Here is a 26,077-nt window from a genome sequence, read left to right as displayed (position 1 = left end):
GTTGTGTGTGAGCAGGGGGTGCACAGAAGCAGGGATCAATTCAGCTTTGAGGGGTGAAAGGCTCTTAAAAACCGCTGCATTCCAAGCTACTGCCTCAGGCAGTCAAGAATAATATGAACTGATGTATGAAGGAGAGTAAAGAAAAGTAAATGCAAGAAGAGAGAAGGAAAAAGGAGAAGTGAGAATCAGTGTAAGTGAAATACGTTAGAATTAACGTGAACACACAAAGCCAACACAACCTCTTCGCGCTGTGAAAGGTCAGCCTGCAAGCTGCTTGTGGCTGTAGCTGACACCCTGGTGTCTGCGGGCGCCCTGGTGTGGAGCTGGCTGTGGGAGCAGGCAGCAGGAGGGTCTCCATGGGACGGGGCTTCCTGGGAATGTGGCTGCGCAGTGCGGCCTGCACGGCCAGTGCGAAGCCTGAGGAGGTGGCGCGCTGGCTCCTGTTAGTGCCGCTGGGGAATCACACGTGTAAAGACGTTTCTGGCCTTCTTGTCTTTCTCTGTTATTCTTACTGCGTTAAACTAGGATCTTCCAGTACTTCTGCACCTGTGAAATCTAAACAACAACAACAAAACCCCAAAAACCAAAAGCAAAAAAAGCAGTCTCTAGATAATGTGCTTCTGTGCCATCTGTAAAACGTTTACTCAAATACAGATGTCTCTGAACATTATTTCCAGACTAAAGCTTGGACGTAAGCCAAACACATAATGGTGAAACAAAAACATGGTAAAAATGATTAGTGGTAGAGAACAGTTTGGGATTGTTTCGGATACAGCTCTGTCACTGGGCAATGGAGAGTTGGTTTAACAGGTGCTTGGTGAAATTCTGTTCTATCTTCATTTAAATCTGTGGATTATGTAAAATGATCTTAGACTTTTTAGACCCTTTTTGTGTATTTTAATTTTTTAAAAATTAAAAAAACTGTTGATGAAACTGATTTTGGTGGGAGTATTGAGGCATGCTGATGCTTTTGATGCATCCTTGTGGAGCAGGCTAGCTGTCTATGCTGAATTTGTATAATGCCAATGCTAAGAGTGTTTCGATCTCTTAATACAATTTAGTCCCTGCCACTGTGTAAAACATATATTTAATCTGTTAAATTATATGGACTTTGGTGATTTCTAGTTGTAACTTCAGCAACAGTAGTGGTTTCATATTCATCTGAAATGAAATAGAACAAGAAAAACAAAATAAAGGACAATCCAGATAGGACACAGTATTTTCTGTAATTTGTTGGAAGATACGAGGCATGTAATTCAGGATTTCTTTACTAAATCTCTTGTCTGCAACAAAATAATTACAACTTCGTCTTAGCAATTTTTCCATGAATGAAATACTTGCTAAAATATTTGTGTGTTTGAGTGTGTGTGCAGTTGTTGTTTGTCCTAGATACGTCAAAACTAAGGTGTAAATGAACTGAGCAGAAACCCTACTTGCAAGTAGGTGAAATTTCCAGGCAGGTTGTCCTCAGCTGGGGCAGTGGCTAGGCACAGCCTTGGCTTGCAGTGAGAACTTGTTCCATCCTTAGTATTTTGCTCACACTTTTGCTGAAGGGTAATGGGACAGAAATTGAGATATCCCTCAGAGCCTCCTGTGCAAGAAAGGACGTTTTGGTTGCAATAAAGCAATGCAATTTAATGCATTTACCAATATAACAAAATTTTAAATTGAAGTCACTAGTGGTTTATGCTTACCGTAGTTTCTGAGCTCAGTGTGTGCCACGAGAATTTGTTGTGGAACAGCAATATGCTTCTGATAGGTTTTTCACAGTTTTGTATTTGTTGTTTTCCTTGGTCTTTCTAGGAGAAGCCCAGATGTACAAGCTAAAGAACAACTGTGGAAACATATCCAGTAAGTACTGTCCTCACAGGGTCTGGCTGGCCCTATGAGCACGCTGTGCACTGTGGCAATAAAGCATAATGTTCTGATATGTTTGGATGTCACAGTGCATTAATTAGAGGTGTAAATTAGTTTACTTGGCTATGCGTAGAAGATGCTTCAGACCACTGAATACAGGTGGCTGTTGTACATTAGTTAGAGAAAAAGAGTGTTTTAAAGATGTATTTCTGTGGGGCTTCCAGAAAGTCCTGATTTTGATACTTCTTTTTTAATGATGAAATCCCTTATTCTGCTTTGCATACTGCTACCAAATAAGGAGATGGTAAGCTATTTCAATAAATAGTCAATGTTCGGTATTCACAATATTCATGTATGTCATAAAGTAGCAAGATCAAGTTGCAGAGAGGTGAGAGAAAGATGGAATTGGATGTGGCATGCAGTTGAAGCAATCAAGGTAAAGCTAGACAAATTTCTTAATAGGTTTCCTGTTTTGATGTCAAGATAGCTTCAGGGCTGAAAACAGTTTGTTTAAATAGATTTTTCCAATCTAACACAATTAAAAAAAAAAAAAAGGTATGCAGTTGCTAGCTACTGTATTGTTATTTACTTTGCTTAATCTTTTCCAGGAAAGAACTTGTGGATCCATCTGGCCTGTCCGAGGAGCAATTGAAAGAAATTCCATACACAAAAGTAGAGTGAGTTTTTCAGGATTTTTCTTTATGAATATAAAAGCTCACTTTTCTTTTCTTGCTGTGAAGTCTGTCCTACTCTAGTAAGAGGGGGCTACACATAATCCATAAGATTTTGTCAAGATACTTATCAAAGATTACTTGGGTGAGGATGCTAAGGAGTTGCTAAACCAAACATTTTTTCCCTTCCCAAACACAAAAAGAATCACACTCATCTCTCCCTGTGCCACTCGCTCATCAGCCTGCTGTATGTCTATCTATCTCCCTGTGCCACCCATCAATATGTTCTACATGATAGACCGTACACAATCAGGGAGAACTGAACACAAGTACAAAGCCTATTCCTTTCTTAAACAACTACTTCCTTTTAGTTTTTTTATTATTATTTTGATAATCCTGAGGACCGTTTTTTTTGCCTGCTCAACTGCTTTTCCATGGTTTGTCATGGGCAGCTGCCAGAGCATAGCTATTTGCTTCAGAGAGGACATCTATTTTACCATGATAATTGCCCATTTGGGATGCCATGTGTAGTTCAAGCAGCTGTGAGATAGATGGAATCTGTTTATATTATAGCGTTCTTCCAAAAGAACGCTAACAAAAAAATGGCTGATATTAAAGCTGTGTATTTTAATACATTCCTTAATAAACAATTTCATTTTCAGACACAGATATGCTCATTTTAGTGACCTCTGCACTTTTAAAGTATTAACTTGTAAGCACAAACTCAAAGAAAATCATCACTTTTTTATATTCAGACAGTGCAAGAAGCCATCTGTTGTGTTCTAATAAGAAATGGGAGGGTGTCTCTGAAATTGCATTTTTCCTTTTTTTTTTGTGCCAAAAGTCTAATTTATTAATCTACTGTTGTGAATTTTGTTTCTCACTTAGGACTCAAGGTGACCCAATTCGCATTAGACATTCACATTCCCCTCGAAGCTACCGTCAGTATCGGCGCTCCCAGTGCTCTGATGGAGAAAGATCTGTTCTGTCAGAAGTGAAGTATGTGAAAGTGATTATTAGCAGTGTATTGTTTTAATAGGTCACAGATGTTCTTCAGAGATCATGCTTACATTAGAAGTGGCATATATGTGATTGTTTCTGACATAGGATTCAGGCAACCCTGTAAGCATTAAGTCTTCAGAGCTAAATAACTCCAGTGCAAAAACATTTATAGTCTATATGGAGCCATGGAAACTTGCTTGACTCACTTTGTAGAAAGGGTGAAAAACTGGACTCCTCTGAGGTCGGCCCTGAAGTTGCCTAGGGGGAGAAAGCTCTGTGAGTCACTCTGCAAATACCTGCATTCTCTTAGAGTCAAACTGTTCATCTGCAGCAGTGGGTTTCGTGAGAACTCCAATAAACCTCTTCAGCAATGGATGGCTTAGCCTTTCCTAGAAGACCAGTTAGTAGAGTAAAAATGATCTATGAGTGCAGAAGAACAAGCCCCATGCTGTTATATTGAGGCCTGAGAAAGCTGGCCCCGTCCACCTAAGTGATGCCCAGAGCAGCAGTACTGTGCCCCAGCACAAAGTACAGGGAGGTAAGTTAAGCCTTTGCAGGGAGGCATTCCTCTGCCTTGAGAGAAGATGTCCTGTCCTCTTGTGTGCTGCCCACCAGAGGTGAGCTGCTGGCACTCTGAAGGAGATAGGACACCCTTGTGATTTTGGATGAGGCCTCACATAAACATGACCTCCTCTCTCTACCCTGGGGAGAGAGGCCTCATAAGAAGGGAAGGGATGAGCATTGTCCTGAGGTGCCTCTCACCAGTGAATATTGAGAGTGGCCTCAACAGCTTTTAGATGTTTATAGTTTTGGGTTAGGTAGTCAGTTGCCTTTGAGATCTTTAATTACTTGATGTGTCTTTGTGTAACCAACTGGGCCAGTTTCATATGACTGTGTGTATTGTTGCTGTATACCTCATTACAGAGACACCCATTTTGTAATAATATTTTGTAATTCCAGTGCAAAAAGTGATCTGGTGCCTCCATTGCCTGTGACACGTTCCTCAGATGCTAAAGGTCCCATCATCCAATTGACTCAGCAGGTTAGTAAGTGTGCACGCCTTAAAGTATTCCTTTTTTGGAGGGAGAATGCATCAAGTGCTGTATTTAGATTAAGACCTTGTCTTTTGGTGAATAGAAAAGCTGTGTGACTTCACGTTTTACAGTTTGACTACTTTGTTTACATTTCCAAACATAATGAATTCTGGAGCATAAGCTCCCATGACTACATCCTTCTGTTCTTGGGGGACACTTTCCTTTTCTAAGTTGGGTGCTTTCTTAATGTGCTATCCTGTTTTCACAGGAGGAGAATTACTGTCGCAATTACTTAAAATATGCACATGAGCTTAGTGTATAGTTCTAATGATAGTCCATTATCATTTTCCCTCTGCTTCTTAGGGCTTGACTGCTCAGGCTTGAAACACTGTTCCTTTTCTCCAATACTGAATAGTTATTCTTTTCAGCTTTTTGAAATAAAATGGTCAAATCTTGTCTTTATTACTGGCTTTTATCATAAATTATGGTAACAGGGCTTTGATAGGGAGTCATTATACACTCTCAAGCTCAAAACATGAGAAGGAAATGATACTCCAAAGGCAAGCACCTGTACTTGTGTTACAAGAGCGTGCTAAAGGCAAACCAGTGCAAACAAGGGAAATTCCAGACAGATTTCTGTCTAGCTTCCACATCCTTAGGAAGGCACAAACTGCTTCTCTTTTGACAAACAATTGCTGTTTTACCTGGAGTTTAGTGTGTTTTGTTTTTTTTTTTCTTTTCCTCCAGCAATGCTAGGGGATTCCCAGGTACTTTTTAAAAGTTCTGTTATTTTACCAATATTTATTAGAAATTCAGGTGAACTTGCACAGATACAATCCTAAATTTTGCTTCTTTCTAGATCCTTTTTATTTGATTTTGATTTTTATTATGGGAGGGCATATCTGTGTAATAAGACATTCAATAAAAACAGATAGGATTCTTAAATGTCCTCCTAAGGGACTGTATATGGGTTTTCAGCAAGGCAGGTCTTTACCAACACAGCTAGATTGTCATTTAGAAATGCAAGTGTTGTAGTTTCAAATCTGAAATCAAAATATGACACACAATTTATTCTTACCCATCATGTCTGCTAATCTGGCAAGTGAGTGTATGAAAACCTTGTAGTGATAACTGCAGTGTGGAAACTTAACCAGGAAATCATGTCTGACTTTATCAGGATATGATTTTATCAGGAAACCAGTTAGGGTAACATCAATTTGAACAACTTTAAAACAAAAGAGTTTTCTGGGTTTTGGGGTTTTTTTCCACTTTAAGGCCAGCAAGCACTAAATGTTGCCAGATAGGAATTAAGTTCAAGGGTATTTGTATTCCTGCATATGATAGAAATTGAAAAAGATGAGTTATCCTTGGTATTTTTCTAGGAAGTTGTTCCATAAGGGAGTAGGACGTTGGTGTGCTTAAACCTAAGCATATTTGTGTGCTTTATAGAAATAAGTAACTTGCAGTATTTAATCCTGTTCAAAATTTACCACATAATCTTATTTTCATTACTGTGTAATTCTACTTGGCATAAATTCATTGTCCTGGAAGAAATTAGTGCTACAATGTTCAGTGTCCACAAACACTTCCCTTTCCCCCGGAATGCCTCACAACAGTGGCCATTAATACTAATGAACACTTGTTTGCAGTATTTGGCCAAATACCAAATAATTAGTCCTGGTATTTCCTGGAAAATTGAATATAAGTCCAGATAGCATAGAGGGGTAGCAGCTGGGAGAGTAGGAGAAGGCAAGAGAAGTAGTTTTACTTGATCAAATGTACAGACTTTCATACTCCTGGTATCAGTAAATTGTCCTATTCTTAGTCTAAAGCTGTCATAGTAGCAGTTGTTGAAATACAGGATATATTCTGCTGTACATTTTCAGCAACAAATTTTTGTTTGTTTTTTTTAGAGACGAAATGGATCTAAAGAGAGCCTAATAGAAGAGAAATCTCAGCTATCCACTAATAACCTTGATGGAAAACCCACCATTAAAACAATAAAAACTGTACAGGTGTCACGCTTCAAAGTGGAGACTTGACTACTGTAACTGAAGATGGTGAATGGATTTTATTCTTTGGAAACAGAAGGTTTTTTTGTGCAAGTAAAAGATCTGAAATTGAAGTGATATCAGTACCCTCAGAACTTTCAGAAATGCAGCCTGCTTGCTGGGAAGGGCAAGTAATGCATTTTCTGCTTAGACTGCTCTAATGGTGTGACTGAGGAGAAGCTGCCTGATTAGACAACCAAAAAGAAAAGTCTTGGTAAAACTGAATGACCAGCAGTTACATTTCCAAAAAAAGAAACAAAAAATTGCTGCAACAAAACAGACTTTATTGTCTACTGTGTAACTGAATTGCCTTTTTCCAAAAATGACTGTTAACTTAAATAATCAGGACCAGATGTTTCAGGGGAAGCAAAATAATTGTATTTTTGGCCAATTGTGCAATACAGTATGACTTGAGAAGAAACATCTTCTCAGCTTAAATGGGGATCAGCTTACACCCTGAAACATACGGACTCCTAGCTCGTAAAATGTTTATTTTAGCCTAGCACAACAATATGTGCTGATGTTGTTAATACAAATGTTGTCTCAGTCCCTTTTGTAGCTCAGAAATAATGGGCTCCATAACTCCCTGTGGCAGAGAGTTCCAGGGATTACACAGACTTACTTTCACTTAACAGTTCTAAGTGTTCTCAATTTTGAATGTCCTTTTGTGTGCAGGGACTTAATTGAACATTGCCTACTGTAAGAATAGATTTATCATCTCTATGGTAAACCACACTGGAAATATCTGAAGAATATGTACTGACCATCCACTGTACTACCACTAATTAGCAGAGCACTTAAATATCTGTTAAACAAAACTTTTAGCGTAGGATTTAAAAGAGCTGCAAATAGTCTTTTTCTAAACTAGACAGTGAAGCCTGCCTTAATCTCTTTTCCTATTAAATAATCAGTGCTGATAACTTCTATTCTGTCTGAGCCACTTCTTCTGTAATGAAATGAAAAAGGCTGTCCTCCAGGTGCGGTAACTGCATTTCTTTTTCCTTTGTTAAGGTAGGACTAGTAAATCTTAATGATCCTCTATACTGAGCAGGTTATCTTTCAGTGTGTGTCTGACGTGATACCTAGATCTCCTCCTGTCCTTTCTCTTTTTATAAATGGCTGAAGTCACTCCTCTGTCTCCCCCTTGTCCTCAGTGCTGAGGAGCCCACCCTCCTGGCTTTGCCAGCTTATTAAGGAGCTTAGCAAAACCTTTTCCTTAGGAAGGTAACTTTGCTGAGTGTAATCCCCAAACTGAGTATGGAATGTTTTGAACAGAAATGGAAACAGTTGTTTATTTCATGTATCCTCGGTATAATGGGGGTTATTTTCCCCTTCATCTTTAGAGTCTTTATTTTCTGTAAAGATCTGAAGTGGTCAGATTTTGCCACTAGCCAGGGTAGTAATGGTATATTTTGTATATTCCTATGACAATACGGGCTAGTCTGCAGATTGAGAGATGCTGCAGCCTTTCAGGGAAGGCAGATTCACCTGACAAGGATTTTTTTTTTTGGACATATATATCAGCTAGTGCTTCTCCTTTGATCTCAGCAAACAATTCTAAGATAAAGAAGGACTTTGAACCTGTCTGTTCTACAAATTCAGTTGATGTTTTTCAACGCTTTCTCAGTAACTACAGACACCACCTGCAGACATTGTCAGGTTTGACTCAAAAGTATTTGCTCCAACTGTTTGCTTGCAGAGTCTTTTTAAAAAAAAAAGTAGCCCAGACTTTAAATTGAATGGTGTTATTGTCATTGTTCCAGTTTATGGTGATGTGACCTAGAACATTATTCTCACATGCATTGGCTGTAAAAAAAAAAAAAAAAAAAAAAAAAAAAATCCACGACCCGTTGTGGTTAAAATTCTGGTCTTAATCATTATCCCCACAATTCTTTGGAATACTTCCAAGAATACTAAAATTATGACTGACCACACAAGAACTGGTTAAGGTACCCTGAATCAAAGCCATACCTTATTTGTTCAGGAAGCTGTCCCAAGCTTTGGAGCTTTATAAATTTGCTTGTAATTTGTTTCTTTCTAAATTAGTGCCACTATTCTGGTCTCCTTACTTCAGCCACAGGCAAGTAGAGCACATCTACTATTTTAGGATTACTTGCATCCTTATGATTTGGTATCTATACATGCTGTCAATATCTTGTCAATCCTCAAATGTTATTGATCAGGAAGGAAGTTACCTGTAAGACCCTACATCGCCCTGTATGCTGTCACCTGCGTATGGGCTTCTGGATATTTTCAGTGGATATCATCAGTAAGATGTGTGGTATTTTCCTTTCTTCGCTATACCAGAAAACAGACTTTTATGGCTAGACTAGTATCCATATTTTCAGTTCTAAATTGGTAGCAAAGTGGAATTTTCCTAGTCAAGCCAAACTTTTTGAGTGTTCTTTGTTTTGTGTTTTCTGTTTTAAAAGAAACTTGCAGAGAGCCCTGGATTTGAATTAGTAGTCTTGCTCCCAATGAGACTGTGTAAGGTTTTAACAAGTCTAGTGATCAGCCTGGATCAATAGTATTTTGTCTCAGTACAAAAAAGACCAAGTTTACTAAATGCTTTGCATGCTCATGTGAGAACAAGGCAAGATTTGGACAAGGACCTAACTATCACTAGTGCAGCAGAGAGGAAAGTTACTCCATATACACGTACCTCCTTTGCCTTTGAGCTTCTTTTCCTGGGTCTTTGGAGGAAAAGCACGTCCTATTGTGAGTTCTTCAGTTTTGTGTAAGAGATCTCAAATAAATCAGTCACGGGAAGCACCTACGAGGCCACAGCCGCAGGCCACAGCGGGCTGCAGGGCTCGCTGGGCACGGAACCAGCTCGGGCAGCCCTTCCCTCGCCGGCTCTTACACAGGCCTGTCCGGAATGGGCAGAGGAGCAAGACGAGACGCTCCCTTCGTAGCTCTACTTCCCCTTGGCAGAAGCGAGGATCGCAGGCCAGCAGCCTAACTTTGTGCCTCAGCATTTACCTCTCCCGAGGCGTCTGTAAGTACTGTGACTTGGTAAGTTATGCATCTTACTTGTTAGTTAGTAACAACCAGTTATAGAGATGAACCTCTTTCTTAGCAAAAGAAGCATTTTATACAATTAAGAGGGCTAGCCATTCACACTACAAAAGCGTTCTTCTAGATTCCAGATTGGTCTCCTTGCTTAACTGTTTTCTTCACCTGTCCTTTTCTCCAGTGCTTTGTCAATGCCGCTCACCTGCAGTTCATATTCTAAACCACACTTAAGTTGCCAAATCATCTTTGTAAGTTGAATGTTGAACTGGATAGCATATTTTGTTTTGGAAAAGTCTGTTTAATTCAAAGCTCTCTAGAAAGATGTTTTAAAACAGCATAAATAAGCATATCAATGTGATGTATGTACTCTATGTACTTTAAGTTAAATATTCATGAAGCAACTGTGTGCTTTGTTTTAAATTGAGTTTGATAGATGGCTGTCAAAACTTGTGTCCAGGTTATTTAAAAGTCAAGTAAAACTTGAATTTTTAGGGCATTCCATGGTTGTCTGTGTGTCTTATTTACATTACACCAGGGAGAGCAACCTCAGAAACACACAGATTCATCTGACAGTACCATCTGGTAGAAACAGGTGTAGTCCACCTGAAACCCCCCTGAGGATGCAGCTTCCCTAGATTAAATATTTTTATGGGTAGCAGAGTTGTCAGTGTAATTTTTTTTATACTTCCACTGCATACCGCAGCTTCCTTATTTAAAAATCACCAGCAAGCACCAACAGACGATGTGAGTTGTCAAACCAAACATACCGAGCCAGTGTGGCAGATGCGGGCGCTCTCCTCCGTGTGCCCATATTTTAATTTCTTCTCTCTCCTTGTCTCCACTGCCCTTGTGGTTATCAGCTGGCATGACATACACCTACTGTAATAATGTTGCAAAAGTTACTAGCACTTATTTCCTCACTAAGGGCCTCAGAATGTACTTGACATTCTTCATAAATGCTATTTCTGCTACTTTTAACAAGCCTTCTTACAAGGAAAAAGAAATAGTAAATAATTTATATCCAAGACTCTTGATGGTCATGTACTGTGATGCAGACTGGCTGCCTTCACTTGCAAGATCAGCATTGGTGAAGTTGGAGTGACCTGTGCAAGTCTCAAGGCAGTAGGCGAAAAGAGGAATTTGGAACAAGCCAATTGTTTCTATCCTCACCCCACAAGAGTTTTCATTCTTGGGGTAATTAAGTACCTTCTCCCATAGAGAGTGAAGGTAACAGAAGGGAGGTAACAGAACTGCAACTTGGCGCAAAAGTCTTTCTTTGGGGGCTTTCTTTGAGCACATAGTAACCTTCCTTTTTCTGCTTGATATTATCAATCTTTAGTCTGACAGATTCTGTACTACCACTAGAGAAAGCAGAGGAAGGAAAGAGGAAAGACAAGGGGTTTCACAGGGTTCAGCCCAGTCAGTTGCTCATAATAACTAGGACAGGCAAGTCCTAACTCTTACACATAGTCTCACAGCTGGCAGCAGTACCATCTTAATCAACGTACCCCAATTATCCCCTCCCTCTACATCACTTTTTATTTGTTCTGTATTATGATACAAATCAATATATATCAAAGTTCGGGTTCTCCATTTTTTTCCTGTTCTTATGGTATTAACATTTCAGACATCATCATTTAAATTTGGCATTAGCTGTTACTCTCAAGATTTATTTTTTTTTTTCTGGTCTTAAAAGCTACTGCTCATCTTGCACTTCTAAACAGAGATGCTGGAGCAAAACTCCTGAACAGATGGTATCTTCAGGGAATATAACCCCAAATACAACCCCTAAGCATTCTAGTGTATTCAATTATTACATCGTGATTCACTAAGAACTACTCATTCTTTTCTAAACCTTTTTCAGCTTGACAAAGCAGAAAGGAACTCATGCTTACATTACAAGTTGTATTAGTAATTTGCCTATACTCAGTATTGACAAATCTGACATTGCAAGATTTAGAATTTCAGCATTCACTGTGGCTGGTAAAATCCATGTATCATGGACTCATATCCAACATTCCAATAACAGAGGTAGGAAATCCCATCGTTAGTCCTGCTGTGTATTTCATTCTACTTCAAGTTCAGTTTACAGGCTATGCCGTAATATGCAGTGTCTAGGGTCTAAAGAAAGCTTGCCGTTCTTCATATCTCTGTTTTTAAATCCAATTCTGCTAAGTATTAAATTTCTGCTTTTCCTACCTAGAATACAAATCCCAGCTAATGCAATCTCTTGGGATGCTGCAGAACACCATGGTTTCCCTTCCATTTATTGGCCTATCTTATCCTGGCAAAGATGAGCGTTCTAAGACTTAAAAAAATAAATAAACCTTTATTTTTTTTTTTGCCTACCTAAGCATTGCCAGACCCTGCCCCAGTACAGTTAAAAGCAGCTTCTGAATGTCACCACAGGAATTTTCAGGCTTATCCTTCCATATTTTCTATAGGTTTCTGGTCTCAGGCATGTTCCAACAATTCTTCCTGGAAGAAAAAAAAAAAAGAAAAAAGTAAACACAATCTGAGATTGAACATATGCAGCACGTGTCTGTTTTCAATAATATCCTGGCAACTATTAGGTTGCTGTATCCTAAGCCTGGGACAAAGTTACAAGAATCAGCTTGCCCCTCATCTCACTGGAAAACAGTAAGAAACCAAAATCTGCAAATGTAATTTTTGCCCAGCTAAAGCTATTTTACAAAATTGCAGATTTGTGCTGGCTCTGCAAAGAGCTGCCCAAGCATCAACCTGCTCTGAGAGTTGTAATGGCATTTTGAAAGCTTTTATTTTATTGCAAATATTGCACAGTTGTACCACCTATATTTCTATTATTTTGTAGTCTGTGCAGTATATCCATTTCTTACACACAACAAAAGCAAGCAACAAAACTGCTCAGCATTCATAAGCCTGAGTAATCTAAATAACTCACATATGGGTTGGTCAAAACATCCTGATTCTTCATAAAATTTCTCTATGACTCTTAACTCTTCCAGGTTTTCTTGAGCTGTGTATTTACAGTTCTTCCTTGGAAAGTCTGCTGTATTGCACTGGGTCTTGGCACCCTTCTCTTCACCACTCCAAAGAGCTGAATGCTTCAAGTGAAATAAAAAGAATAATGTGAATATGAACATGTGCAAAAATATATATAATTTTCAACCATTAGTGTTTTCTTGGAATATGATCCTGCAGGTTTAATTGGTAGATTCAACTACACCAAAAGTGTGTTGAGTTTCTACTTCAATCTGTCTTCATCATTGCTAAACTCGCCCTGTTTCAGCAATTAGTTTGTTCACCATTCATAACAGCCTGTTGCTGTAACAAAGTACTTTAACTGCTGACTACGGTACAAAAGCACTGAAACATGGACCAAAAAGAAACCTGCCTTCAAAGGCTTGAATTACTCATGCCTTTGGGTAGTCAGACTTCACAAACCACAGTTTAGCACTTCAGCAAGTCTTTGACAGTATGTCCTATTATCATCTTGGTGGTATTGCCACATTTCACACTGACACGCACTACTCAACCTCTCAATAGAGCTGGCTTTTCCCAGAAGTTACAGGGAAAGACATTTTGACAAGAGATGTTCAGCTTCCACGTGTTACCAGTCTTCTCTACAAACATTTTAAGTCTGTGCACCCTGAATTTCTCCACAGTGTCGCCCCCTGCTAAACACAGTTAGTCGCACAGACTTCTCCTGGACACAGTGGTAGCCAGGCAGCGTTTCTCATGAAACCCCTGACACTGGAATGTTGACTTGTTTTTAGGGCTTCTCACTTTATTCTTAGCAAAAACAAATTTGTCAGACTGAGGAGACCTGAGGTGGTTCATGGTCCAATTTTTGCTCAAAGGTCATTCTGCTGAACATGCTTTTTCAACACAAAAAACCTCATTCAGCTTCTTCATACATTAAAGGCTGAAGCAAAGTCATACAACTTCTTATCACTCACCTCATGGAGAAAACTGCAGGACATCATAGCTTTGTGTTTATTTCCTGCAAGCCTTTCTCATGCCGGGGATTTCACCACATGCTTGTCTCTATGAGCTGGAGAACTGCCAGCAACCTTCCCAATGATGGACACTTAACAAATGCACTGGAGCCCTGCAAGAAGTTTCCATTGGTATTTGAAGCATTCTGGTAGGAGCAGAGTAAGAGCTTCCCCCTGCTCACAGTGATACCCTAAAGTTTACTTCACACCATCAAAAGGGCATCAAAGGAAGGACATTCTGTCTGAATCAGAACAGTAGAAAGACATCATCCAATACTAAAAAGTGCTGTGGAGGGATTCCCTTCGTAGTTTTTAACCCCTAAGGCATTCAAAACAAAATGGCAAAGCAAAACAAAGTCTAAGGACACCGCTAGTTATTTTCATCTTTCATGTAGCTGAGTTTACCAAAGTTCTAAGTATCTTTTTGTAAGTGAAAAAAGTCTACAGGAGTCTCAAATTATATCGTAATTCTTGTGAACATTCAACAGGAATAAAGTCTTTCATCAGCAAGAATAAATACAGCTCTCAAACTGCAACATCAAAAAACAATATTTTGGATAATATGGAGGACTGCCTTACACTTTATTAGCTGGCAACTTCGATACGTCCGTTGCTTTAGCATTAGAAAAGGTTTAAGTCTGAAGAGCAGTCTTTAGATTCTTTGTAAAAGAAGTCACCTGTGCATTAAAAAGCCATTGCTGACACATTTCTGGAGGAAAGACTGTCAAACCATAGCAGCAATGCTTACTACTGTTAAGGAGGAGGGGAAAAGCTCTAACAGTGCAGTTAAAGAAATTTCGTGCGTTACTGCTAACCCATGTGGCCACATGGAGACCTCCATTTTATCTCGTGGAGAAGGAAAACTTCCTCCCCACTGTATTGCGCAATCTCCGCACATCATATGCAGCTTTTACCATTCTTCCCATAACTAATTAAAGCATCAAATTCCTTAACATTAAACCTTACATCTACTATGTAACTGCTGAGTTGCAAAAACTCAACCATATGACCTCTAACAGACTTCTTTGTTCTTGTTCCTGCAAAACCCGGGAGGAGAAAGGTATACAACCATCTCCTTAAGGAGTTTCCGCAAGAATTCCTGTTTGCCTTTTTTGACACCACATTCGCTCTGGAGGTGAATGAATGGGCAACACAAAGGCAAGGGTTTAAGTTGCAAGACCGATCGCTTCTCTCTGCATGATTAAAGGCGCAGCATACGAAGGAGCTCCAGTTCTCACCAGGCTGAGCCGCCCTGCGTTCACACACAGGCGGTGCGTACAGCCGGCAGGCAGCGCAGGGCGGCGCGCCGCCGCACCGTGCTCCCGGCCGCGCTGCGCTCGTCCGCCGCGGCTCGCTCAGGCCGGCGCCGATTTCCATCGCCGTCACCTGCAGCACGGAGGGCAGCGCGCGTTCGTGACAGGGGCCGAGGCGCGGAAGCCACAGGGAAACACCCGCAGGAACCGCCTGGCCTCGAAGGACGGGCAGCAGGCCGGAACGGTGAGCGCTCCGCGAGGCGGCTCCACAGCGCAGCCTGCAGCGGCCCCAGCGCCCAGCAGGGCAGCCCGGAGCCAGGCGCACTCCCCGCGGCTCCCCAGCTAACGGCCGCCCGAGCCCGCCGAGCCGCCCGGCCCGCGGCCGCGCGCACCCCGGCCCCGCCCCGCCCCGCCCCGCCCCGCGCGCCTCCGAGCGGGGCAAACCAACCCCCGGCAGCGGAGGGGTGCGCCACGCGCCGCTGCCGCCCCGCGCACGCCCAGCAGCGCCGGGCCGGGCAGTACCACTTCGCCGCGCCCCCCGCCCCGCGGCCGCCGGGGGAGAGGCCAGCCCCGCCCACGCGCGCCTGCGCGGTGCCACGGCCCGACCGTTGGGCGGGGGGCGGTGGCGGTGCCTGCGGCGGTGGCCGCGCTGCGGCGGGGCGGAGCGGGGCGGCCCCGCGGCCTTGGGCTCCGCGTGTGTGCGGGGCGCCGCGGCGGGACGCGTGCCGGGGGAGCCAGCGCCCTTCCGAGGACGCGGCCCGGCCCATCTGCCGGCACCGGCCCTTCTTCTCCCCGCCTATAGCCCCCAGCGCCGCCGGCATCCCCTAACTGCTCATCCCGGCGTGGAATGAGCAGGGGGTCGTGTTGGGTGCCCAGAGGCCACACCTGCAAGTCATTTCTGCCGCACAGTGCGTTACAAGGGGCAGCGAAAGTTTATCCATGTGTGGCGGGTAGATCCCTGGTGTAGACAGAGTGCATGAGTGCCTCATTTAAATTTACAATGCAACTAATAAATACTCCTAGCATTAATTCTAAGCAAATTCACGAGTGTTGCCACACTTACCTTCACAAGCTTTTTCATGTGCAAATGGTGTTTCCAGTGAAGGAGATTGCTGAAAGTGTTCCTGCAGCATTGCCTCAAGCCTGGCTCGCATGCAAAAGGTCAGCGCCTCAGTAGAACGACGCTGAAGACACTGAAGTGGTTGGTCTGGCAGAGAACGCCGATCGGACGGCTGCTGAGTCCGTCACGCTGGGAAGGCAGTGGAAATGGGATGCTCTACTCTGCTCATTGCGTCCTCGGTCGCTTTGCAGTCTGGCTGCAGCTGCCTGATAGCAGCTTGACTCAAGCTGAGCTAGTCTAGATTTAGATAACATAAATGAACAGTATGGCAAAGAAAAAAACGCTGAATGTGCATGTCCCTGTTGTGTGTTCTGAGGATGCAGAAGAGCTTAGGCACACATCTTGAGGAAACATTTTAGATTATAAAACAATAACTGATTATACAAAAACTCGATCATTTCAATTCCTAGAAGTTGTTACGAGAACTATCAGAAACCATTAGAAAACAGTGATCAGAGTGATTTTTCATGTGACAGACATGGCTTAGGATCTTGGCTTCACATGTGCTATCCTGGTTTTCCTAGTTCTGTGCATGGAACAACTTGGTGGTAGCAAGAATAAGTAATCAGTGCAAAATCTAGCAATGCAAGGTCCCCTGCAGTCCTTCATAAATTGTTATATATGAAGGACTGTAGGGTTATTTACGAAGGACTGCAGGGAACCTTGCATTGCTAGATTTTTTAAAATCAGTCTGATCGATTTAATTCAGTGAGGGACAGGATTTTTCTCAAAGTGGTGGTGTAATTCAAAAAGAAATGACGTCAGGGCAGTCCTGTTGTCCCTGCTGCACAGCAAGTCCATGTAGATACCACAGTAAATCTGGGTTTGTAATTTCTGAATCTACAAACGTTTTCTTTGTTACAGCTGTGTCCATGAAGCCAGGACATGTCAGCTCAACATGATACCTGTAAGTAGTCTTGTGGCTGCCCACATGCACGTGGAGGTGGAAGCAGGCGCCTAGCTGTCACTCTGAGGATGCAGAGGCGGTGACGGAGGGTGCCCTGGTGCAGATGGGCCCTGGTGCAGCGGGCAAGGACACTGCTGTCCCAGTGGCTGCATCACTGCGTCGCCACAGATCACTGCCCGGGCTGTGAAGGGAATTAGCCACGCTGAGGCAAAGCCCAGGCTCGGCTTGAACGGCCGCCTGTGGAGAGCTTGTGCTGTGCCACTTTGCAGCAAGCGTGCAGTGGTGAAGGCTTTTCATGGGGTCCATTTAGCCACAGGGCACGAGAGAACTTGGCCCTGAAGGGATTAATACTAACAACATACCTATACAGTGAGAGGCTTGGGAAGCTCAGCCTTCTTGGATTCTTAAAAGAAAATACAGAGAACAGAATATTCGATAGAATAGAACACAGAAGCTTTATGTTAGACTAATATGAGGTGGGTTTTTTTTTCTGCTTTATTTACTAAAGATGTGAAGCTTAAATGATCTTTCTTCTTGTCTGTTGGTGATATTTTTTTAAGCCAATAGCCAGTTTCAGCCAAATTTGTCAAAAGGTTATACAAATGTTAAATTCCTAACGGTTTTGTGAAAAGTCATTCTTTGAGTAGAGCAGAAAAGCGCTGCTAGTGTTGCATACACTACCTAGCCACTACCTGCCAAACAGAGCGTTCGGAGGGAGCGATGGTGGTGTCTCCAGCCACTTCTCCACAATTTTATCTGAAGGCCTAAAGCCAGCTGGTGAGTGGCGCTGAGGTCTTCCAGTGGCGAGATGCTCATGTCTCTGTAAGTAGGTGCAGGTTGTGTCTCTCCCAGCTCCACAGAAGTGTTGAGAAACTGGGATTTCCCCCATGGATATTGCTGAAAAAGCCCATAGTGCCTCTTTTTGTCTGTGGAGCTTCTGTCAGACCTGAGAGGATTTCTGATGAGCTAGCACAGAAAGCCTATTTCGGCCTTTATTGCGCTGACTTCAGTTCTGGAAAGCGCAGCGCAGCGGCAGTGCTCTGTGTGCGCTCTTGCTTTATAGTGTCAAAGTAGGATTCAACAGCTGGCAACTGATCTCCTCAAATGAAGAGATGTCTCCCAACCCTAAGAGATAAAGTATTGAAATGGATGATACACTTCACTGTCCTTTGGATGTAGGGGTAAACTTACTTATAAAAAATCTGATGCGGTTTGCCATGTCATCTGTCCCCATTCATCCTTCATTCTCAGTCTGCTGGGAAAGTCCTGTGGGAACAGTTCTTGCTCCTCAGCCCAGTAGTACTTGATTTCCTTGGGCACCAATAAGCAGACACAATTTGAAATCTGTAATAAAAGTCTTGTTTTGTTCCACTTGCTCTGAGTGTGTCTTTAGTTTTCCTGAGTAAAATCCAACACTAACCTGTATTCTTCCCTGTTGTGCTTTATTCAGCAGGAAAACCAGTTCCTATCCTTCCTGGCTCATGAGCACTTGTTCCTGCTCCCAAACCCTGGTTTAGTCCTCGATCAGTTGTGCCAGTGTGAGTATTTGTGGGATCAAGCTGTAAAACAGGTCACTGAGACTACCAGGACAAAAAGAAAAACTAAAATAAAAACCAATAAAAAAGTGACATTAGGAACAATTAAAGTATGCAACAGAATCAAGTAACATAAAATAACATAAAATGACATAAAGTAACATAAAATTAACACAAGTGGGTGAGTATAACGCAGCCAAGGAAGACTGGAGTTTAGCATAGTGTAGGTTAGTCTAGGTCCGGTTGGGATGTGAGCTGCAGAAAGCTTGCACACGCAGCTCTTCTTTGCTTCCTTTTCCTCATGTGGAAAGAGGGGCTGATGCATACACATGTACTATAGCAGTGTTGTGACGGGAAGCCCCTCGCAGCCTGGTACAGAGAGCGCCTGTCTCGCGGGAGCGCTGTGAGCACAAGCAGGGCTGTCTCTCCATGAGTCACAGCACAGTGTTGCTCCTGGCCCGTGTGCGAGGTGCCCTGGAGCACCTCCAAGGCCAGCACTCGGTGCCTGCTCTCAAAAGCGCTCCCAGGGCAGTTGAAGGGTGTAATTCCTCTCCTCCTGGCTGCTCCCACGGCGTTGCAGGGTGTAATTCCTCTCCTCCTGGCTGCTCCTGCTCGTGGCGTGCTGGTGCTGGCAGCCGCGAGAGGTCAGTGCGATGCCGGGAACGCCGAGGGATGCGGGAAGGGCAGGGTGGTCCAGCTGCCGCTCGCTTGCAGTGCTGGCAGCAGTGCTCGCTAGCAGCGATCTGTCCAGCAGCACATCCTGGTTCTCCCCACAGCACTCGTGGAAGGGCACAAAGCTGGCAGCAGCCGATGTGAACCGTGGGGCTGTGCAGGGACATGCGGAGCTCCGGCAGCACGGAGCTCTGTGTTTTTCCCAGCGGATGCTGCTGCTAATCAGCAGTATGCCAGATATTCCCGACAGCCGCAGAAGGGCCCTGATCTTGCTAAGTTACTTCCTCTGTGTCCCCTTGAGCTAACACAGGCTGCAGTTTATTTGCAGGTTGGATGCCAAAATATTTTATTTCCATTTCTCACCTCCTATTCTAACTGAATGCTCCTGCTCTGTGAGTCAGGGCAGACAAGTTCCCAGGCTTTGTGCCTTCATTATTTTGTATATTCTCACCATTTTTCCATAGAAGGGAGGCATTCCTGTTTTGCAGGCTCTCTTTTTCATTATTCTTACTGAACTTATTTTCCTGAACTTATTTGGAAATTATTCTGGCTGTTTTGAGGTCAAATTTCCAGTAACAGCATGTAAAATTCCGGATGAGCCCACACCATTGCTTTCTGTAGAGGAAATAAAGTTGTTGTCCCTTCTCCCATTCCTTATGGACTTCAGCATCTTGCTTCCTTTTCTTATCAGTACCTGCTTGTTGAATAGAGGTTTGCACTGGGTCAGCTACAGTGACATGTCAGTCTCCTTCAGAACTAATACTAATTCAGAACTAATACTGAACTAATAATAATTTGCAACATTTCAGGGCTCTTGACTATAATAGAGTTTTCCCTGCAGTGCACATTACGTTGTGTTCGTTGTTACTGAATTCCACCTATAGACCCCTGTGAAGTTCCTCTCAGCTTCTAGTGCTGGTTCAAACAACTATGTTGAAAAGTACTAGTGCTTGTACTAATGCTTTAAGAATGCTGTTAAATATGTGATATTTTTGTTTTCATAAATTTCCATAGCCACTCTGTGTCACAGGTCTTCAGATGGCAGAGCGCTTTTGCAGCCTGTTTCCTCAGACTGAAGGCGTTTTCCTTTCTGCTTCATGAATTTCTTTACAATGAACAAGACAGGGGACTAAATTATCTTGGGGGGAATGTGAGCAAGAGTCTTTATCCCTTTCAGATGTGGATCCAGTGATTGACTCTTTTTTCTTCTTCTTCTTCTTTTTTGATACTCAGGGACAGAGAATTTGGCAGAAAAAAAGTACATGAAGTATCTAATCCAGGCCCAGACAAATTAATAAATAAGATGATAGATTTTCCAAAACTCTGAGCACCTAGGACTCACTTGCTAACATGTAATTACATGTAATTAATAATTAGATGTCAATGCCAAATCATAGGTTCCCTCCTTATCTTACTTTTATCATGCTTCTGTGGGTAACACTTATTGAAAAAGCCATAAGAAATTGATATGGGAATTACTTGGTGCTCCGTTCCTGTCCTGATGTGTCTCTGCTAAAAGTTGCAAGAGCTAATGTATTCAGGAATTGCTTAAGAGAACAAATAGGGAAAGAAGTGCTACTATTTCAAATTCAGAAAAAATTTGACTTGTAACTATGTTTGCCTAATCCAAAGAGGATCTGGTTTTCTGATCGGTGGGTAATGTTTTCTCTGATTGTTTGAGTGAGCTGTACTTCCTAGTCCCTCTCCTTTTCCTGATGAGCAGGAGCAGTAATACATATGCTAAAATTGTTATTCTTCTCTTACTATGGTAAGTCTGATGCTTTCTGGAAGTCCAATAAATCTGAGTCCACTCCTGAGGGATCCTTGGAAAGGTGAAAGTTAGGAGCAGGCTGCAGCTGTTATGCATCTCGTGACCTGCTCCCCTAGGAGTCCTTGTGCAAAAGGGAGGCTGGAAAGAAAGGAAAGGCCAGGTACACTGTTTTGGCATGCTGCAGGCAGCCCACAGGATGGGGCACTGCTTTAATCTATGCTTTCTTTTCTTCCTTCTCTCTGTCCATGCCCCTGCAATAGTCTTTAATAACCACTGATCTTTTGCATGTTTTAGTCTATTTTAATACACTCTTTCTGAGTAGGGTGTAAAGCCCCAGGAGATTGGGTTTTTTGTTGTTTTTTTTTTTAAAAAAAGTTTTTTAAAATAATGGCGTTGTGCCATTCGGAGGATAAAATATCCAATGTGATACCCTGCAACAGTTGAGAAATAATGTTATCCACTGGTGCTAAAACGCAACATTAACATTATATTATACTAAGTCTGCTCATTGAGCCTCACCATTGTAGTTTCTTTGGGAAAATGCATTGGCCTGACATAGTCTAAGAGATAATCAGAGCTTTTCTTTCATTCTCTGATTGCACATCCTGTTTAATTAGGAAATTACAGGCTAGAAGATCCTTTCAGGCTGCAATGAGAAAAATGTCAGTATTAATCTACAATATTTGTCCCATTCACTGAGAGCAATTATGAGCTATGAATTATAAATGATAAATTATACAGTGTCGCATTCATCTGTACTGCAACACAACGCAGGTTTACAGTTCTTGCCCCGTCTATCTGTGAATTTCCATAGTTTCGTTCTGGATACAAGTCTCATTTGTCTCAAGCACTGTTGACTTTCACTTAGACCAGAATAGCCACAGGTGGTCACAGCTCCCACCCTATGGAAGATATTTGGAAGAGGACATAGCCCATGGCAATACAGGCCTGCACACTGCGTATACCAGGCTGAACTTGCTGAGGGACTGGATCCTTCAGAAATTCATGCTCCATGCTCATAGGGTTGAATAAAATGCAAAAGCTTTGTCTCTAGATTTTCCATTGACCTGGAAAGGTAGTGCTTGCTCAAAATACTGCTTTGTTTTGTTTTCTGGATCCCATTTTGAAATACCTAACTTTGTAGTTAGGCAGAAAGAGACAGGCTTCAAAGTTGAGAACTGTGTGGTATTGGTGCAGTAATTATTCAGGTCTGTGGAACCTCTATGGCTCTGGGTCCTGGTCCTCCAAGCTCCAGTTCTGCTTTGGGTTGCTGTAAGACCCCTGCATATCACACAATATGAACATGAAGTCTGTGCAAGACTTTCAGTGCAGCCTGATTCCAATACTGAAACAGTTTTCAAACATAGATGTCACTATTTCACTATGTTCACTTGGCTAAGTAGTGCTGCCATTGCCTACAAACGTGTGCTATTGTAGCAGTCAGATTTCTCAGCAGAGGACCCTGCAGTAACCAGGTCAGGTTCCAATTCCTCATTCAAATGCCTCAGGATTTCCAAACTTGAGATGTAGTTCCTCAGTGCTGTTACATTGGTTCAAAACTAGAATACATTCAACAGCTCTGAATGTCTTGCCACTAAGCTGGCAATCAGATATTAATGGCAATTGGAGATATTATTTCATCCATAATTACATTTATGTCACGGTTTAAAACTTGGCTACAACCCCAAAAATGACCATGCAGGAATGGCCTTTTCCTTTCGTTGCTCAAGGCGTGTATGAAGAGTCTGACCTCCTGACTTAGGATTCAAGGAGAATGGGAGAAATGAGCATTAATGACCTTTTCCTCCTGTTGACCTTTGAGTCAGCTCATGTAAAAGGAGTATGTTGATCCTTTTTCTGCACATCCTCCGTGTAGCTGCTCACAAATGCCAACTCGTGCATGTCTATTGCAAACAATGGGTTTCACTGTTCCTGCACCAGGACAAAACCTGGCTTGCTGGATGTTCATTGTCTGTGATCATATGCAAACAGGAATTAACTCAGCTTGCCTTTCAAATCCTGTGCAGAATTTGGGTCTATTGTAACTTCACCGTAATGTGAACATACAGACATGAAGGTTCACAGAGCCTATAGTGCCCCAAAGAGTTGCCTAAGAGACAACTTAAAAAAAAAAATCTGTTTTGTATTGTATGTTTAATATGGAGTTAGAAGAGAGGGACTAGAATATATCAGTCACAGTTAATACACTTCAGAGAGCGGTGCTTCTAGCAGTCATGGATGCAGTTGGGTTTTTTTTTTTTTGTGATATGTTTGGACACTGCATGCTGCCTTAATGTACTTCTCAGGTTCCCACTGCTGTACAGTCTGTCAGCCTGGCAGTTGTGAACTCAGGGTCTACTTTTCTCCTACCACTGAAGTTTGGCACACGCGTCACTGGATGTTGTGTGAAAGACACATATGGTATCGCTGTGACTGAGGAGGGATTCCTTGCAGAAGCGTGAGTGATGGAAGCATTGCATAAGCTTTTTTCTTCTTTTTTAATTGTTATTTTTGTTTTATTGAAACCAATACGCCAGCTTGCAAGCAGGCACTGTGGCACTCCAGCAGATGGGCAGGAACTTGAGTAGCCCAGAAATTAGCTTTGCACCTGTCTCAAATGGGGAGTGGTCTGAATCCCAGAAAGAACTGTCACTGTAGCTCTTCCCAAGGAATGTCCTTGGCATATGGCTAGACAGTATATTATCATTCAATTACTTTAAAAAAGCAAGCCATCAAAAGCGGTGTACAGTAAAGTTGCTGGTTTTCTGGCTCTGATGAATAGCAGGGAGAGCCTCTGGAGCTACCAAAAAGTCTTTGCTTTAAGTGCACGTTTCAAGAAAAGGCTGCCATGAAGAGTAGTATGCAATGCCAGAAGTTCAGTTGAGCAGCTTAAAAGAATTTTCTAATATAATTTCTATTCTATTTCTTCTATTTTCTTCTTCAGCACTGCTTTTCCCCTTTTGTTTGATGTGTAAACTTGGCAATACTTCCTCTAAGGCTCAACTAGGCTAGTGCTCCATGTGCACTGTGCTAACGTGTGGTAAATGATGATAGTCCCATACCCCATAGGGTGTTTACGACCTGGAAACAGATAACCAGTGCTTGGACAATCAAGCAGCTGGAGCACAGACATATGGGGGAAAAGACAAAGTCTGGATATTACAAATGCACATAATAATAAGTTTTCTTTAAGCATGGCATGTGTTAAAGATATTGCATTTTAAGTTATCTTGTCAGAACTTCTCTCTTACCAGAAATTCTTTAAGCTACACAGCTGTCCCGTTCCCCAGGAGCGGAGTGTAAAAAGCCCTTCAAGTCCATATCCTCCTTGAATTATGAATCTGATTACTTCTCCAGGTTTTGCCCAAAAACAATTTTTCAGAAGGAATAGCACCTGACAAGTCTGTTTGTATTATCAGTATTATCTTTTTCTAGTCTCTTTTTCTAGGGAAAATCAAACCTTACAATGAGGCTTTCTGGCTGCCAGACCTTCCCATAGTAATTAATCCTTTTTGGACATTTTCAACGGATTCCAAATGGAAAAAAAAAATCTTAGAATGAATTATTTTCCTACAGATCCAATGAAAACCAGTGGCTTTTTAGTTGCAAAAGCCCCTTCTGAGAAAGACAGAACTCAGCTGTTAGATACTCTTGTTTGGCAGCCTATTAGCCAGCCAAAGGTCACACATGCAGTTACAGATTAGCAGCTGCATGTGCTATTTCTTCCTCGTGAGAGTGTCCTTGCGGTGGGTGGGTGCGGAGGACTGCAGTCTCCTGTTATTTCTCCTGCCCACAAAACACCCTGCAGTGCTTAAACTTTTAGATGATGAGGAAATCAATGCTTTCAAAAGAGAAATTGATCCCATGTAAAATGTAAAGTAAGATCTTCTTCACAATCCCTGACATATTGGTTTGGCAAAATCTACTTGGGGGAAAGTTGAATCAATTAACAATATGCAATCAGTACAAACAAGAGCAATCTTTTGTGCTGGGGGATAGGAGGTCAGGTGCAATTCTTGTCTTTGTTCCTGTGCATGTAGATGAGTGGAGGACCTTCACTTCCACAGACAGACTGATGTGCTGATTTTTTATTTTTGCATAAATGATATAGTGAAATAAAGGGACTCAGCTTTGAAAGCAGTAATACAGAGGTCGAAATGATGCACGTGGCTGCATAATCACCACGCAGATGGATCATCAGACTGCTTCCTAGAAAAACAGATCACACCAAAACATCATTTTGTTAGTGCTTGAGAGTTCTTAGCCTGCATTTTCATAGGACATTAATGTCATGTATCAGAGGTAGCTTGGAAGCTGTAACTTAGAGGAGTTTACAATGATAGCTCTAATATGGGTATGCGTTAAAAACTGTGTCATAGAAAACACTACTTCCAGTGAAGGAACTGTACTCGTTTCCTGATTTATGTCACTTTGCCTCTGGAGTAATTCCACTGAGCTCAGCTGTAAAGCTGCAGATTTACACAAATGTAAGTGAGCTCAGAAACTAGGCATTTGTCTATTACCATTACCTGATCTTTAAAAGATAAACAGTTCTGTTAAGAAGAGGTTGCAGCAGCTAAGGATTGCAAAAGGTCTAATAATTCAAATCAAAAAGCTAGGACCAGCCACTTAAAACATCTGTGTGATCAAGATGACTCACTTAGCATAACAACATACTGTACTAGAAAGGAAAACAATCTTGACTCCAGTGCTGTGATATTAAAGGGAATGACATATATACCATCAAAAAAAGGCAGAGAAGCCTTAACTACATGGGTTCAAGTAAAGTGAAAATTTGACCATACACTTGTTCTTGCTTTTGAAATGATCTGAGAGAAAAGATCTCGCAAAAGATTGCTAAGTTGCATGACAAGTAGGTTTTTTTCTGCATGTGTGACACAATCATGCTGTGTCCTTGTACGTGCTCTTTTGTGCAAAGTTATTCCATTGTGGTGGGTTGGATGCAACTGAACAATGACACAACTTTATAAAGCCAACTTCTTCTAAGAAGCAAGAAGAAAACTTCAGGAATACTGGAAAATATCATGATGGTGGAGGTTATTTCCTTTTTACATAACAGGGGCCAGGACCTCCTTGCTCACGTGCTTTAGCAGGTCAGTGAAGATGCTGAAGAGAGCTAGATACTGTTTTAGGAAAAATGCAGGAGTGTACAAGAATGTGTAAGATTTTTCTTTTTCCATAAATGATG

The 26,077-nt window shown here is 42.1% G+C and overlaps 1 protein-coding gene and 1 non-coding gene across 2 annotated transcripts in view; one reads left to right on the top strand and one right to left on the bottom strand.

Moving 5' to 3' along the window:
• EPB41L4A (erythrocyte membrane protein band 4.1 like 4A) overlaps positions 1–7,077 on the top strand; it is a gene marked incomplete at its 5' end in the record, with an annotated part of 80,123 nt that extends 73,046 nt beyond the window's left edge. Inside the window, 5 exons of the mRNA XM_088538278.1 lie at positions 1,804–1,851; positions 2,466–2,534; positions 3,417–3,527; positions 4,491–4,572; positions 6,478–7,077. Coding sequence (XP_088394404.1) covers positions 1,804–1,851; positions 2,466–2,534; positions 3,417–3,527; positions 4,491–4,572; positions 6,478–6,606 — 439 coding nt within the window. The remainder of the gene's footprint in view (positions 1–1,803; positions 1,852–2,465; positions 2,535–3,416; positions 3,528–4,490; positions 4,573–6,477) is intronic.
• A 7,562-nt stretch (positions 7,078–14,639) lies between these two features.
• On the bottom strand, positions 14,640–14,771 carry LOC148590953 (small nucleolar RNA SNORA13). The gene has a single exon (XR_015914216.1). It is a non-coding gene; the product is annotated as a small nucleolar RNA SNORA13 (small nucleolar RNA).
• Positions 14,772–26,077: the final 11,306 nt, after the last annotated feature.

Source organism: Tinamus guttatus, unplaced genomic scaffold, assembly GCF_059628265.1.
Source record: "Tinamus guttatus ecotype Peru unplaced genomic scaffold, ASM5962826v1 Tinamus_guttatus_pri_ptg000971l, whole genome shotgun sequence".
Classification (NCBI taxonomy): domain Eukaryota; kingdom Metazoa; phylum Chordata; class Aves; order Tinamiformes; family Tinamidae; genus Tinamus; species Tinamus guttatus.
The sequence above is the reverse complement of the archived record's forward strand: the minus strand, read 5'-3'. Positions and strand labels throughout refer to the sequence as shown.